The sequence below is a fragment of the Parasteatoda tepidariorum genome, chromosome 10 (genome assembly GCF_043381705.1).
Source record: "Parasteatoda tepidariorum isolate YZ-2023 chromosome 10, CAS_Ptep_4.0, whole genome shotgun sequence".
NCBI classification, from domain to species: domain Eukaryota; kingdom Metazoa; phylum Arthropoda; class Arachnida; order Araneae; family Theridiidae; genus Parasteatoda; species Parasteatoda tepidariorum.
The window spans coordinates 81739653-81757569 of NC_092213.1; the positions used below are offsets into that span (position 1 = coordinate 81739653).

Genomic DNA, 17917 nt, shown 5'->3' on the forward strand with positions numbered 1-17917 from the left:
CAAGTTCAAATTACAGAGAAAAAAAAGTTTTAATGGCAAAAAGTTTCCACTAAAATTATAATAAATACGTTTTAAACTTGTAAGGTAAGTCCAATGTTTTCGCGTTTGGAATTTTAACATTGTTAAATCGAATTGGAGATCCTGTATAATAATTACGACTAAGTTTACTTAACTAACGATAGCTGAAATAATCAAATTAGGAAGCAACTAAGAGCTTGCCGCACTATTTCTTCAACAAGTGCAATATTTTTTTCTGAAAAATTAGTACCACTTCTTGCTAAAATGAAAGAACACTATATCGGCACTAATTTTTCGCAAGTTAAAGCCGAAAAATTGTAACTAATAATCAATTACGGCCATTTAAAGAAAACTTCATATTATTTAAATTAAAATGCGTGATAATAAGTAATTCTACTTACTTAAGCAATTGATGGAGAAAGTATCCAGCTGTATTTCTGGTGAAAATATCCAACATATGAAATAAGGAGGCAATTGAAGGAAGATTTTTGGAACAAAGCTTTTATAGAATAAAACTTTTTAACGTAAAGAGAAATAGAATAGAACGTTAAGGAATAGAACAACGTCTACAACGCAAGTTAAAAAATTTCTATCCTGTATAATACTTTTATAGACGACTAAATTTAATTCTTGAGGGATAAAATCAACTGTTCTGAGTTTTTGACCCACTCTTCAGATAATAATAATAAAAAAAGCTGACGGCATATGAAGCAGCTGTCATGATTTAAAATCGTTTGCTTTTTTTCTATGAAACATCAATTAGATGTTTCGTTTTTTTTTTTTTTTTAATAATTTTAGCTATTGNTTTTTTTAATAATTGTCTTTTATCGTTTTGACAATTTATCCATTCGCCTTTTTTATAAATTGTAAAAATAAATTTAGAAGTTTTCACATATTATAGTATGCGTTAGAAACGACAAATTATTTAACAAACCTAAAAATGCTCAATTTTTGGAATTAATCATTGAGAAGAGTCAAAAGTGTTGTTTTACTTCCCTATAATTACTATTTCTGAAAAAAAATTATTTTATCAACATTGTTTGTAGCTATAAAAAATTGTGAATCGTTTGAAATTTTTAACATAAGATATACAGCTATTTTAAAAACGGATGGAAAAGGCATCCGAATTCTTTCTTCTAATATATAATATTAAAATTAATTGAACAGGTAATTTGAACAGGGGGTATATTTGCATTTATTATCGTTTTTTCTGACAATGAGCGTTAGAGCTCTCGATATTGTACGGAAACAAAATTGAGCGAAGTTACATTGAGAAACTTTCGCGACTGTTTAATTTTTGTTATTATTTTATTTATTTTTGGTAAATTGCAAATTTTATCTATTTATTTATTTGGCAAGAATTTTGTTTGAAATGAATAAGAAAAAATGCTCTCACATATGCTTGTTTTGTAAATGTACAATGCAAGGTTTATTTCCCTCATTCGCCTTCCAATGAGGTGAACCGGGATCGAATTCCAGCAATAGCTGCTCGATACGACTTCCGCACCCTTTTCGCACCGACCACAGAGCTGACGTAAAATATCTTCAGCTGTATATGGATCATGAGTTAGAGTCCCCTTTCCATCAGGCTAACCGCGGGAGGTTTACAGAGATATTCCTCTCCATGCAACGTGAATGCGGGTTAGTTCCATTAAAAATTCCTCTGCGAAGGTAAATGTTTCCCAAGAGTTTCCCTGTACTTTTGAATTGCAGTTGTTGTGACGATTTACATATTAATAATTATAGTCGCAATTGTTGTTCATAGTGACAAAAAGCTGTTTACAAGACTTTCAAGTTACTGGTTTGTATAGATCAGACTCGTCACTTTAATGAGCGTTAAAGAAAAATAAAAGCAAACAATTTGATGGTACGGTATTTTTAAAGCTTTCCAATAAGCCTTCGATAGTGATTGGTTGCCTGCTGCACAAGGATAATTGCACGAGTGTTATAGTATACGCACATAGTGATTGCATTTATGTTTTTGATCGATTTGATGGAATGCTTGAAATGTTAGAATTAATTCATTTTATTTGGATTAAAAATAGCATGGTAATAATAAGTCTGTTTATTACAATAACGACATTTCTGTTTAAAACAATATTTAATTAATTAAATGCACTTGGGACACTAATATAAAAATAGCAACAGAAAAATAATTATCAACTTAAAGTGTTATAACATAAACAGAACATGAGTACATTGAAAAATGCTATAGTACGACTCAAAGAAAAAGATGTCCTGTTCAAAGCCAAAAATTTTATTGAGATATAAATTATTTATCATTAGATTACATTTCATGGAAATTTTAAGAATTAACTATTTTGAAATTCTTAATCTTCACAATACTGTACGTACAGAATAATCACATGCAGTACAATGTCCTGCCTTCGAGCTATTTTTTTTTTTTTTTTTAAAGTCAAAATTGGGTTTTGTGAAGATTGGGTTTGGTCAAAATTGGGTTCTGTCATAGTCGGTGTCTGTCATAGTCGAGGTTAGTCATGGTCTAGTTCTGTCATAGTCGGGTTCTGTCGTAACTGGATACTGTCATAGTCGGTGTCTGTCATAGTCGAGGTTAGTCTTGGTCTAGTTCTGTCATAGTCGGGTTCAGTCGTAACTGAATTCTGTCATAGTCGGTGTCTGTCATAGTCGAGGTTAGAAACAAAAAAAAACATTTATTTATATTGCAACATTGTAAAATAAACATAAAAAGAATACATAAAGAAGCACGATTTTATAGTATATTATCCCGTAATACCTGGTCTAAGTTGAAAATTATAGGTTAATATTAAGGGGAGATATAGGGTAATTTCTATGCATAAAATAGCAGCAATAATTCCTCCATTTTTAACCTTTTATTTCACTCTTATTAAAAAAAATAGTAATAATTTAAGGAAAAAAAACCTTTATTTATGTTACAATATTGTAAAATAAATATTTTTTTTAAAAAAACTTTTTTTTATGAATTATTAACCTTAAAAATATTGTCGATTATGTAGTTGAAACAGAAATTTTTGACTTGCCTGATATCAAATGTTAATAATCAACGATTTTAGTGACACCTATGTTAATAGCACAGAGAGACGAGAACAAAATTTTAAGAAAATTGAAAATGTTTTATAATCAATTAAAAGGTTTTTAATATCATTTAGTAAATTCATGCGCTTTTGAACATTTTTACTCTCGCCCTTTCTTTCGATGTTAATATCAAAATTTTCCTTCAAGCCAAAAAATTAAACAAATATAAATTATAAAAAAAAAATTGTCCTCCAAATGACCCCCTCAAAAGCGGCGATTAATAATTTTATGAAGACAAAGAAAACAATGCACGAAATCGAAACTAGGATTCGTTGAAAGTAAACTGCACAGAAATTTTTTACTTGCCTCATATCATATTTATAATATTATGCATCATATTTATAATACTATGCGTCATATTAATAATATTATCTAAACAAAAGAAAGCGATACTTAAAATCGAAATCGAAAGAGGATCATTTAAATGTAATCTACGCTGATATTTTTAACTTGCCTGATATCATATTTGAATCATTAAAGAATTCAGACACCAGTCCTAATGATATAAAGAGGCAAGAAATAAAATAAAATAAAAATTTTACAGATATTTATTACAGATATTTTTATATATTACAATATTACAGATATTTTTTGCACATATTTTTTTTTCCTTTGTGATTTTGAGGCCAGCTCTGTCACTTGATATTAATATATCAAATTTCTCTATCAAACCAAATATTATAAAAGTTTTTTAAAGTGTCTGCCAAATGACTCCCTCCAATGCAGCTATTAATAATATTATGCACACAAATGAAAGTAACACTTGAAACCGAAAGTAGGTTCCCTTAATGTAGACTACACATATATATTTATCTTGTCTCATATCATATTTTAATAATCAACTATTTTAGCGACACCTATGATAATCGTATGGAACATAATGAACAAAATAAGAAAATTTTTCAGAAAATGTTTTATAAATATTATTTAGCATATGAATAGGTTTTTAGAAATTCCAACTCTCCTCACCCTTTCCCTTGATATTAATATCAAACAACTCTTTCAAACCAAAAAAATTATAATATAATCCTTAAAGTGTCAGCCAAATGTCCCCTTCAAATGCAGTTATTAATAATGTTACTTAAACAAAAGAAAGCAAGGCTTGAATCTGAAATCGAGATCCTTTAAATGTAGCCTAAACAAAAAATTTAAGTTGTATATACATCATGTAAGTGTGTATATTTTTTGATGTGCATTAAAATCAAGAAATTATCACTCATGTACGGTATATCTATATGGCCCAATATTTCTTCTTAATATTAATATATTTTATAATATATTTTTTTAGTAACTCGTTTAATTATTATATCAGGATATACTATACTACCATACCGAAGGAAATAATTATAAACAAATTAGGGTGTTCAAAATATGACACAACGTGTGTAAATATTTCTAAGTGCATCTAATAGCATTAAAAAGGAGAAATTGCTTCTCATACACTGTATATTTGTGGTCCCATATCTACCCCTAATATTAAAATAGAATTTTTAAACTCAGTCAAGTATTATATTGTAACATACTATATTACCATACTAAAGGAAATAATTATAGACAGATTAGGGGACCCGAAATGTGACACAATATGTAAGTATGTATGTATCCCAGATAGCAGAATAAGGTTTATTTCCACTAAGCAAAAACCTTTTAATGTAAACCTGAAAAGGTTTTTAATGCGGTTTGCGTGTAAGCCTTCTTACCTGAAAACGAGATCTGTGACAATCTGCGCTGTTCTACCCACATTATCCTCATCCAAAACCTTGGAAAACAATTTTTTCTATAAAAACCTTAAATTGAGGTTGACTTAAGGTTCTCAAGCGGGGAAAAAACCTTTTATAAAGCTAGTCTCAAGGTGAAAATAATTTTAAATCTAGGTCATTTTAAGGTTTCGTTTCGCAAAGTCTTGTATGCTCAGCTAAGATCCACCTTGTCAAGGAATTTTAATGGACAATGCAATTTGATCCTATCGCTAGTGTGACGTCAGCTAAAACGTCATTATGGACCTAAGTGACGCATACTTTTTAAAAAAGCTTCAAAAAATATTTGTAAATCTTTTTAGGATGAAAGGTTTGAAACTGCAATACTTTTGCTTTATTGAAAAAAGGTTTTTAGTACAAACATATTTGTGACAATAAAAAGACAATTCCGACACAAGGTTGCAAAGTTGCAGGTTACATGCTTTCTGGGTATATTTCTCTAATAGCGTTAAACCTTTTCGCACATTTCGTACGTTATATTCGACAACGGCTCTTGTGATTACGAGCAAAAATCTCAATGAAAGTTGAAGTGTATGTTATTTATTATTATCTATTCTCCCGGGGAGTTATGGGGTGCAGTTGCAGTTCGGAACCGTGAAAGCACGAGGCAGATTCTCTCTTTTCGGCGGGTATGTGAAACCTGCTAGAGGTGTGATTGCAAATTGCTCTCGTGTTAGTAAATAAAGTGAAAGTGCTATGTCTTTTCCCACTTCTACTGACATCGGAACTTTCCGAAACATATTGACAAATTTATTAAACACTAATAATGATGTGCGAACTAAAGCTGAGGTAATATAATTTAAATCTAAATTATATTCAACTCCATGAGTTTTATCAATATCAATCACCACAGTGACGTTTCACGTGTTAATGGCTAATTTTTAATAAATGCTGTTTTCTATTTAATGTCAATATTGATGTCCTTGTATAAAACGGAAAGCATTGTACAAAATTCGTAATTTTTAGTACTCTATTAGTTTTTGCTGAGATGAGTCATACCTTGGTTACTGCGTTGACAATGTGTTTACGTTCATTCCTATTATGTTGTCAATTACCAAAAAACGAAATATGGTTTCTTTTAATAGTAATTAAAAAATAAGAATAGCTGTTCTAATCGGTAGATAGATGTATAATAATTTAAATAAATATTTTGGATGTAAATATAGATTTAACATACTGTCAGGGTTATGTTTAAAACTCTTGTTTTTAACATGTTTAAAACATATAAAAAAAAACGTGTGTTTGACAGGTTTTCTTTCAATACTTAAAAACAAGTTTAAAATAACAGAAAATTAATCCTATTTTGTCTTCAGTAACAGTTTGTATAAAGTGTCTAGTAAGAAGTTTTCTACTTTTAGCAACAAAGGGTACTAAAATATTTACAAAACTCACATTTTTTTTCAACTTAACTGTATGCGAGAGTTGTTGCAATTGCTTGTGTTAAAAAACAAACAGGTTAACATACCAAGTCTCTTGTTTTTTAACGAAGACTCCTGTATTTTACAACTATTTCCTGTTTGCCCATATATTCTCAAATTTTCGCATATTGAGTGTTAATAGTTGAAATCGTGCCTTGATGGCTCAGGGTATTGTGTGTTTGCCTTATATTGAGGTTAATTGGGATCGAATCACAGCGATGACTAGTCGATACGAATTCCACATCCAGCTTGCACCGACCACAGTGTTGACATTAAATATACTCAGAGATAAACAGCTCATGGGTTAGAGTTCCCTTGCCGTTAGGCTAACCTTGGAATGTTTTCCTCTCTGTGTAACTCAAAAAGTCCTCCGCGAAGGCAAATTTTATGATTTCTCCCAATACTTGATCCAGAAGTTCTCTTGTCTTCTAGATTGGGTTCTGAATTACAAGGCTACAGAGTTGAATATTAGTAGTTGTAAACCCAAAAATTGGGTCGGCTGTTCAACGATGGTTATAAAATAAAAGTTTCAGTAATTATAAATAATGGTTTAAAAAAATCTTTTGATTAAGATTTATGTACACATGTTTTACTTCGCTAAATGTAAGTGCTTATATTGTTCATCTATGATAAAATGAAATAGTGAGCAAGTTTGAGATTAAGAACCTGTTACAAAAACTAGTTGTTGACGTCATAAATATGTTCGGTTAAATGTCAACATCACATTGTTTAATTGAGGCAATACATATCAAATTATTTTATATTATCAATTTATCTTTAATTGATAACATTATATTATGGTATTACAGGTTTTTAAATTTTGTATTATCTGTCTCAATATCTCAATCTTTTAATATATTCTAATTTTTTTATTTCCAGGAGTTATTTGAAAAAGTTCCCCCCATTGATAAAAACTTCCTGCTCTTAAATGTTTGTAATGATGATACTGTCCCCCCAGAGGTAAGTATTATCATTGTTCTCCAACAATCTTTCAATCAACAATTTTATTTCAGTTGATTATTTATTAAACTAAGTTGTTTTATAAAAGGGCACTTTAATTTCGAGACCAAGCAATCGGTTTTAAAATAGCCAAAGTAAACAAATTACCCAAAGTAAACCTAAATATGATTAGAAATTGCCTAAATTAGTGATTTTCATATCCCTACTTGTCAACAGGGTTCCTGATTTTTAAAAAAAAATCAAAAGAATCAGATTTTTTGATATTTATTCAAATACACTGTAAGAACTTTAATTTATGATTAAAAAGAAATTATAAATGTTTAATTAAAATTAACCTAATATTTAAACTATATTATAACAATATTTTAGAAGCTCTAACTAAAATAATTTTTCATTATAATACATGGCTTTGAATGCATAGCAACCATTTTGAAACAAATGCATGATTAAAATTTAAAGACTAGATGAAATAGAGAATTTAAAGAATACTTCAGGAGTCTGTCTGGGTTTTTCTGAAAGGTACCTATTTTGTGAAAATTAAAAATTATATTAAAAAATCAACACAAATATAGTAAAAATTTAGATTTATTGTTTCTTACGAGACGCAAAAATAAAATTTTAAGAAAAAGTATTTTGTGTAATTATTCTATCGTTTTTCCTAAAGTTGAATTTGTAAAGGTACCGTTAAACGATAGTAAATTTGGCTTGGACTGACCCCTGTACTTTAACTGTTAAAACAAAGTTTCAGTTAGCAAACCATAACTTTAATATAAAATTGTGATTTCTTTTTTTTTCCTCTTGATTTTCAAAATGGCAAAATAAATGTAGCAGACTGTTTATAAATGTAGTTATTCATAAAAAAATTAATAAATATTTAATCTATATATTTTTATATTAAAATATTCATTTTTAATTCTATATCAAAATGGATAAGTTAAGCTAAAAAAAAAAATTAGAAAATCGATGTACTCATTGGAATTTTTTTTTCACAAAATTTCTTTAAAGAAAATCAGATAATCTCAAAGATGCTGTAAACATATTATAGAAAAAAGTACCAGTTAATAACCTTACTGCTTCAAATAGACTTTGAAAGGGAAGAATGACACTATATTAGGAAGAAAAAAACCATCTGAATTCATCCGCCTTTTTTTTTCTACTTTTGGCATATTAGGGTAATTTCTTTTTAATATAACCTCAAGCTTCAGAAATATACATTTTCCACCAGTAAAATATGATGTAGATTTTAATTATGCTTTTTCATTCAAAAGGTAGAATTTTAATTAACATTATTTGTATTTTTTGAAAAAAAATCATGTTTATTAATTACTTTCTACAACTATGCAAGTCTATATTAAGACAGCATTGAATGTTTACTTTAAACTGCACTTTCAATATCAAGAATCAAAAGATTTTTGAAAATGTAATTTCAAATGTGTTGGAATTTAACACACACCAAGAAAGAAAGTAGTTTCATTAACTAAAATTAATTAATGCAGCAATTTATTTAAATTAAATTTTAATACTAAGAAAAGAAAATAATAAAAGTATAAACTTTTTTAACTTTTAAAATTTACAGAAACTTATTTAACTTTTAAAATCAATATATATAGATAAGAAAAAATTAGTTGATTTAAATCAATGATTTTTTTTAAAAAAATCANAATGCAGCAATTTATTTAAATTAAATTTTAATACTAAGAAAAGAAAATAATAAAAGTATCAAAAATTTAAAACACTGTTTTTTAATTTTTAAAATCAATATATATAGATAAAAAAAATTAGTTGATTTAAATCAATGATTTTTTTAAAAAAAATCATTTGATTTAAATCAACAAACCATGCTTGTCAACATACGGTTATGTGGAGTGTGGATTTATTTTGCACTCTAAGTTATGCATATATGTGTAGGTGTTAGCCTTGAATGGGCAGATGACTTATGATTTTAGAGATTGAAGAGATCTTAGAGTTTTTTCTGTTATTTTGATTCTCCATATATCTGTGTCTTCCTTATTAAATGTGTTAGTGAACGTTTGGTACTTGTTTTCATTTTGTATGGACCTGCTATGAAAATGTTGGGTAGATGTTTACCCATTAAGATAAATTTGGAACTGGCCGTAACAGTATTAGTCACAGTTGAGTCTGTTTAAGGATCTTCTACTAAATTATTGTCTATTTAAGAGATGCCAATTGTTCTGCTTTCTGCAAAAGTATTAAGAAATTTGTTGCAAATAAAAAAGTAAAACTTTTAGAATAAGGATCATTTCACCAAATTTTTAAAAGTGTCATAACCGCAATAAAGTAGCCTTCTATATGATAATTTGATAATTTTGATGATATAGTGGTGGAAAACTGACTTAAAATCAAAGATAATGAACTAAAAGTAATTTAAATTTTGTTACCAATAGACTATATTTTTTTACAGTTTTTCAGGGCCATTAATTGAAAATTTAATGATTTTATTAAAAAAAAATTGCTTATTCTCAATTAAGAACAAACCAAATTATCCTAAAAAGCATTCATTCTACTGAAGCTGTTGATGTAGGCAGTATTTAAAAGCCCTTATAGGTGCTTTTTTCATTGCGTGTTTATAAAAAGTGCTTAATTTTCCATTTTTGGAAAAGGGAGATTTTTTTTCTTTACCATGTCTGTTTTCGCCATGTATTATGCAAAAGCATACTTCTCGCACTGTTCTATTCAACATTTTCATAATTCATTCATCCACAATCCATTTGAGCGTACGGTTAGTCGGTAACTTATGAAAGCGCTAATCATTTTACATAATTTGATTAAATACGAGTCTGCAAGTGCGTCTACTGAGCTGGGTTCGGTGAGATTCTTGCTCTCTCATGTGCAACTCAGCTGCATTTTGTAAGATATTCTCAATTTCAAGCTTCATTTTCCACCCTCTGTTATTGAACTGAAATTACTCTTGATCTTTTTATAATAGCTAATACAATAAAAAAAAAAGAGTTATTTGTCAGAAACTAGTTATTTTATCATGAACATGTTATGTCTTTGAAATATATAACATTTTGTTATTGTATATAATATAGAGTTAAAAAATATTTTTTGAGTGCTTAAAAAGTACTTAAAAGGTGCTTATTTTCGTTGAAAGCTTTGGCTACGCACCCTGATTATACTTATGATTAATTATTTTACTACAACATGCTCTTTCTTTCCATGTAACCCTTTTTTTGTTAAATTTCGTTAATACGAATCATGAAGTGCAATTTTTAAAATGTGCGAATACGACTGTGTAATTTCTAAATCACGTGAATTTGAATCCTGTCGAGATTATTGGAAGCCGCAGAACTACGAATCGCTATGTGTGTTTTTAAATTGCGAGAATATGAATCTTGATATGTGGTTTTTAAATTGCGTGGATGCGAATTGCGATATCTGATTTTTAAGTCACATGAATTGAATACGTATCGCAATGTCAGATTTTAAAATTGCGTGAAAAATTGCCACAACGCATAATTTTTAAAACGCGTAAATACAATCAAGATATTTGATTTTTGAATCTCTTGAATATGAATCATGATGTATGATTTTTGAATTATACGAAGAATCACAACTTATGATTTTTAAAACGTGTGGATACAAATGTGTGGATGTGTGATTATTAAATCTTGTGACTACGAATCATGGTGTATGATTTTTGAATAGTGAGAAGAATCAAATAGTATGATTTTTAAAACACATGAATATAAATCACAATTTATGATTTTAAATCATCATGTGACTACAAATAAGAATTGCATGGGGTATGATTGATTAAACTTATGCTTGTTCATGATTTTTTCAAAATATGTAAGTGGATTGAATTTTTTTTCTTAAATTTTTTTTTAAATGTCGTGAATATGAATCACGATGTATGATTTTTGAATTGTTGAAAGAATCAAAACACGATTTCTTAAAATGGCTGAATACGAATAGTGTGTGTTATTATTAAATCTTGTGAATAAGAATCATGATGATTTTTGACTTTTTTAAAAATCATTTTGCAATGTTCAAACTGGAAAATTTTTTATAAGTGCGAGAAAATTTACTTATTAAAACAAAAAATTTTTAAAAAATCATGGCTTTATTTATTTATTTATTTTTTTTAAACTGTTTGGTTTTTACAATAGTTTAAATCAGGGTTGGTTTTTTGACGTCAAAAAGTGGTTTTTGACATGACAAGGGTATACTGGTTTAAACCGTCAAAAACCCGTCGAAAACGTCTAAAACTGAAGTTTGCCAAGAAAATATATAAACTTCAAAACTACCAACAGTAGCCATGCATTATATGGAAATTTAATTATACTATAGGTAATCAGCAGGTTTTAAAATATTTTTTTATTAAAATTAAGGTAAAATAACAGATTTAAAATCNCCAACCCTGGTTTAAATCATGGTTATGATTGCATTGGTTTATATCAACCAACCCTGCAATGTGCATTCACATTCCATTAATAAATAGTTTCATATGTTTCCTATCAAAAATAAGATAAAATTATTCAATAAAAAACATTTTTGGAATTCGTTAAAATGAATCTCAATGGTCATAACAATTCCATTAAATTTGGAATATCAAAAGCTTTTGCTTTTTTCCCCTTTATCAATTTCAAAATCAAAAATAATGTTTTCTTTTGGGCCGAGCTGGGAAGCTCCATTGTAAGGTTAACCAAATAAGTATTGATTCAGAATAAATATTTTTTAACAAACAAAGTGTGTTATTTTAGATGCAAAAAGTTGAAGACTTAGAAAAATTAATTTTTGATGAATTTATTTTCCAGTTAGGTACAGGTTGTTAAATGTAGGACAACATAATCTAAAGTTTTTAGGCAGAGAAGTGGTGAATAATTGAGTAATTAGATGTGTTTTGACTTTCAACTGTTATTTTAAATTATGGTTTTCTGCTAAATTATGAGTTCAAAATTTTAACTTTATCTTAAAACAAAGATTTTTTTTTGCAACAGCTACTGTAGATGGAAACAAGTACAGTCTATACAGTTACAATGCAGTCCAAATTTCGCTGTCTGTTAAAATACTTATTACAGGCTTTTTATTTTAATTGAAAAATTTATGTCCACATTTTTGTCCAAATAAATCATAGAAAATTCATTTAAAAATATTGAATGTGTATAATATAGATTCGTTGATGTATTTTAACAAACTGTAAAGGGCTTACAGTCCAAATAAATTTGCAATAATTTATTTGGACTAGTGTAAAGTGTGTACATATTACACATAATTTGTTAGAAATGTGTTTTTTTTTTACTCATGCACTTTATCACATATTTAATTCGTTTATGTTGAATTTTGTTTGAAAAAAAGAAAATCAGATTTCTTAAGTGTTTTACTTTATATAAATAATTTTGCATAAAAAGTTTAAAAATAATATTTATTGAATAGTAAGTTGATAATTTTAAAAAACTATTTTGTTTGATAATTACAAAGAAAACTGATTGGGGAAAAATGAAAAAGCCCACTTGATAGTTATAAAGATGGGTTTTTTTCTCTCTCTCTTTTCAAGTGGACCCAGCCTGAAAAAACCAATTGGCTTCTTCTGGGCTAGACTTACCTTTGTGAACCCTGATAAGTACACAACTGTTGCACTTTTTTTGTTGCATCAATCTCATATCAGTTATTGATTTAATATTAATTTATTAAAAACGATCTGAATTAAATAAATCAATTGTAAGTCAAAAATAATGCAACATTTTGTATGCTATTTTTAAACATATATTTTTTTTCAGGAGGCAGAACTGGCAGCTGTTCTTCTTCGAAGATTAATAACCTCAGATTTCGATGAAGTGTACATGAAAATACCCTCTGATGTTCAACAACAAATTAAGTCACATCTACTAGCACGTTTACAGCAAAACTTTAATATTAATCTGAGGAAAAAGATAAGTGATGTTGTTTCAGAACTGGCAAGAAATTTTATTGGTGATTGAATGATTTATACTTATATCAAATTATGTATGTTGCTTTAACATAGCTGCCAATTCTACTGAATTTTCCAGTAGACTACTGGATTTCGCCAGTTTCTCAGAAATATAAAATAGAAAAACTTCACTTAAATATTTACCTGAAATTAATAGTTTTTGTGTGTTAATTAGACCACGTGCACAGCAGTTTGACTAATGAAAGATCACAAGCATATTTGGACATGGTGCTGTCAAAAATTGTGACTTTTTTAAATATTAGTTTTTAAGCACAATTTTCTTTTAACAGTAAACTTAATAATATATTTTTAAATAATTGTTTTCGTGTCCATGGATCTTCAGATCACATCAAAGGTCTGGACTGTTGCGGCCGCCAGCTTCGGCGCCTCTTGACTGTAGAGAACAGCTCTAAGATTGTCCTCAATTAGCACCATTAAATCCTTTAATTATTGAAATTTGTTCAAAAAAAGACATTGGAGAAAAGAAATGTTTTTTTAATCATATTACGCAATACAAAAGTTTATTTTAAAATATATTCCAACAACAAAAGAACTACAATGCTAACTGAATTAAAGTATAAAAAAAATTACATACTTAGTAATATAAATTCAAATTAAATGCTTTAATTGAAGAAAATTTATAAGGTTTGAGCAAAAACCTAAAATAAAAACAAAAAGCCATTATAGTTAATAATAAGATTCATTACTTATTTGGTAGCATACTTCAGATATTTTTTATGCAGTAAACATTTCCTTTTTTTTTCTCCTAATAAAATCCCTAATGCAACAAAAAATTGAAATCAAAGTTACAGCAGTGAACATTTTCTTCCATTTTGTGAATTTCTTATTGTAATAATATTGTACTAAAATTTGAAATGTAACGAGCATTCGGTCCTTTTGTCAAAAATTTGGTTGACTCAATGATCGTATAAATATTTGACAGTATTTTTTGATCGCACAAAGAAAGCGTGTTAAAAAGTGATTAATTAATGTCTGGTTTGAGGCTCATAATAATATTGCATTAAAAATATATAAATTATTAAAAACTGGAAGTACGATTTAAAAACTGCCGAATAATTACTTAGGTTTTGCGATGAAATCTGCAGACATAAGTCTAAAAGTGAATAATGCGTGATTCATAACTGACAAGTCAGAATATCATATTAAATGTATGAGAAATTTAAAAACTGCCTGAAGATTGATAGCTATAACCAAAGATTGAATCAAAACATTACTTGAATTTGGGATAAAATCGGTAAAAAGAAAGCAAGTCAGAAAACGATTACTAAAATTTAAAATTTCGTGTGTCGTAATATTTTATTAAAAATAATGAGTTCCTTTAGGCCAGGTGGAATTCCGTACTATTACCACTACAAAAGCAGCAATTTAATTTAAATTGCACTTTTAGCAACTCAAAAGTGCAATTTAAATTATTTATTTTTTCGTATTTTAAAAAAGAATTATTTTTTATTGTGATTAGAGAGCAAGTAGTGCTCTCCTAACTTAATACCTTTATTTAGAAAGAGTAAATGAGTGTTTTTCTTTATTCCTTTTAATGGTGCCTGATCTGATGGTGTAAGTTTTCATTATTTTAACTCATTTCCGTTTTTTATCTTAAAGAAAGACCTTAAGACTAAAGGAGATGTAACAAGGTAGAAGTTTAAAGTAATAGTTATTAAATAATGTAAAAGTTTGTAACTAATCTGTAATCTGTCGGTATTTGCATTCACTCTTTGTAAAATTCAATAAAAATTAACTGGCATCACATGAATAGATATATATATGAGGCTATTTTGAGTTGTTGAATAAACTACTTAAAAAATATGACGAAAATGGAAATTTCTATAGTATTTTTATATGCAATGTAGTTTGAATATGTATATAAAAATAAAGAAATCTTCATCCTATGGTTTCACATTTTAGTCAAATTTAAAATGATATATATTTTTATTTTTGCTCAAAAAGTGTAATATTTGGCATTACAAATAATCAAACAAATCATTACAAATCTGAGGAAAAATTACTCAATATAGACAAAATATGGTCTTGATTTTCATTGAAATTTACCTAAAAGTCAATTAATTTTTTTTTTTGTTTTGTTTGAACCCTTTAAGATTTATTGAAAATTATCTTTTACAAACGAAACTTATCTTTTACAAAACTATACCAAAATTTTTAAAGAACAAGTACTGAAGGATCAATTCCAGGTATTTTAGCCTTTTAATAACTGTTATATTCAGTGGTTAAAGTAAAGGGTCACTTATGTAAACTGCCTTTGAAAATGTGCATGAAAGCATTTATGTGTGCCATTGGTAAGATCTAAACTTAAGCTCTTTTAAATGCAGGGGTCTCTAGTTTTTTCTGAGAGGTACCTATTTTGTTAGAATTAAAAATTATATTAAAAAATCAACACCAAAATATGAATTTATCGTTTCTAACGGGATACAAAAATAAAATTTTAAGATAAAGTATTTTGTGAAACTACCGTTTTTCCTAAAGTTGAATTTGTGAAGGTACCACTAAACGGTAGTAAATTTGGCCTGGGTAGACCCCTGAAATGTCTTTAAAATTAAAGCATGGTTAATTACTCCTCCCCTCCTCTTGACAAAGAGGTGTGATAAGCATGCATATGCTGTCTAGTGTCAATTAAACTTAAAGATGTACTTTATTTTTTAGATGAGAATGGAACCAATAACTGGCAGGAGTATCTGAATTTCCTATTTGAAGGTGCATGCTCATCTGATCCAACATTAAGAGAGATAGCTCTATTAATGTTTGCGTAAGTAGCTAGTAACTTTCTATCTCTCTCTCTTTTTTTGGGGGGGGGATTTGTATTGTAATGTTTGTATTGTGATTTTTTCCCCCCAACAAAGTTGTATATTTTCTAGTGAAATTTTTTTTAGAAATATTTTTTCAAATATTGTTCCATATTTTTGCAAAGGAAACCTAGCTTTTTCAGGATAATTAACAAAAACTCAACGAAATAGAAGAAACAGAAAATAAGTTGCATATTTNTTTTCTTTCCTCCAACAAAGTTGTATATCTTCTAGTGAAATTTTTTTAAAAATATTTTTTCAAATATTGTTCCATATTTTTGCAAAGGAAACCTAGCTTTTTCAGGATAATTAACAAAAACTCAACGAAATAGAAGAAACAGAAAATAAGTTTTATATTTGAGTTATACATCAATTACTGTAACATCCATAGCGTTATTAATGTTTTTAATTTTTAGAAATGTAAGTTTCTTAAAGTTACAGGAAAAAATGGTGTGGTTGTAAATATGGTTTCGAAAAACCTGTTCTATATATATGTATAAAAAGCCCAGTTTGTGTAGGTATTTCATCGAAATCACAGTTTTATTGGGCTTCTTCTTTAGGTTTTTCAGAAATATTTTAAGTTTTTATTCGAGAGTTATTAATGAAGCTGCAGGATTTGCTTCTAACAGTTATGTTAATTTTTTGGTAAGGACCGCAATAGCCTAGTTGGTTGGGCGTTGAACTCATATTCGCGAGTGCGGGAGTTCGAATCGAGACAGCCAAAGAATCCTTTTTTTTTTTTAAATGGTGATAGGTGCACGTTAAATCTGTCAGGATCACAAGTCCTCCATGTTCCCATAACAAATCAACAACTCTATGGGTACTGATCCAGGAATTACCTTGTCTTCTGTATAGGGTTCAAAATTACAAGGCTACGGAGTTGAACGTTGGTAGTCGTAAACTCAAATTTGGGTCACCAGTTCAACGACGGTTATAAAATTTAAAAAAAATAATAAAGTTGTTTGGTAACTATTTATCACTTGTTTTGTTGTAATGCAATCATTTTTAGGAGGCTTTAGATTGCTATGCTATTTTTATTTCTTAATGTCACAGATTGCTTTATACAAATTTACAGATATTCAATTTAAAGATCCCCAAGTTTTTTTTTGCATTAACACAGATTTAGTTTTAGTGCTCATTGGAATAAAATTTAAACTTAATCATTTTGTGAGTTTACCTCTGCGACTTAAACTAAAATTTGGATTTTTAAATCCTATTCAACTCAAAAATATGTAAATGTTTTTGCCAAAAATGTGGTTTAATAATGTTCCATAAAATTAAATATTGTGTAAATATAATTCATTATAGCAGTTTTTTGTTCAAAATTTTAATTGCATATTTTGCATGGAAAGTTTTATATAAAGCTTATTATGAAAGTAAATATAACTTATTTATTGTTTGATAATAGCAAAATAGCTAAGTTTCATACTGTTTATTATATTTTTTTATAATATGTTTGATAGACATGATTAATATGCATAAAAATAGTTTTTTTATATTCTATAATAAATTTTCAAACTAAATAATTTTTTTCATATCATAATAGTTCATAATTTTTCAAAAATGAAACAAATTGGTTTTAATAATACTTTAAATCTCTACAATCTGACAAATATTCCAAGGATTCAAAATTAATAACATATTAAAAGCTAAGCACTTGTAATGAAAATTTGATTAATTAAGACATAATTTCTTATGAATTTGTAAATAGAATAGGCTAATGTGACCTTAATGTGAATAAATACTTCACTTTTCCATTTTAATTAAAGGCACATTTATAATAATAGCAACATGAATGCATTACAATTTAAATATGAAAATAAGTTATCAAGTTAATTTATCTTTTAATTTTTAGGCAGTCTATGTTTGAATGGTAATTATTTTGCTTTTAAGTTGAACCTATATATCTAGTACCATAAATTTTGAAAAAAACCTTAA

The 17917-nt window shown here is 27.8% G+C and overlaps 1 protein-coding gene across 1 annotated transcript in view; it reads left to right on the plus strand.

The window, feature by feature from the left end:
- Window positions 1-5468: 5468 nt before the first annotated feature.
- Window positions 5469-17917, plus strand: part of LOC107454300 (karyopherin beta 3) — a gene marked incomplete at its 5' end in the record, with an annotated part of 65365 nt that continues 52916 nt past the window's right edge. The window contains 4 exon segments of the mRNA XM_043053030.2: window positions 5469-5639; window positions 7148-7228; window positions 12973-13165; window positions 15840-15942. Coding sequence (XP_042908964.1) covers window positions 5547-5639; window positions 7148-7228; window positions 12973-13165; window positions 15840-15942 — 470 coding nt within the window.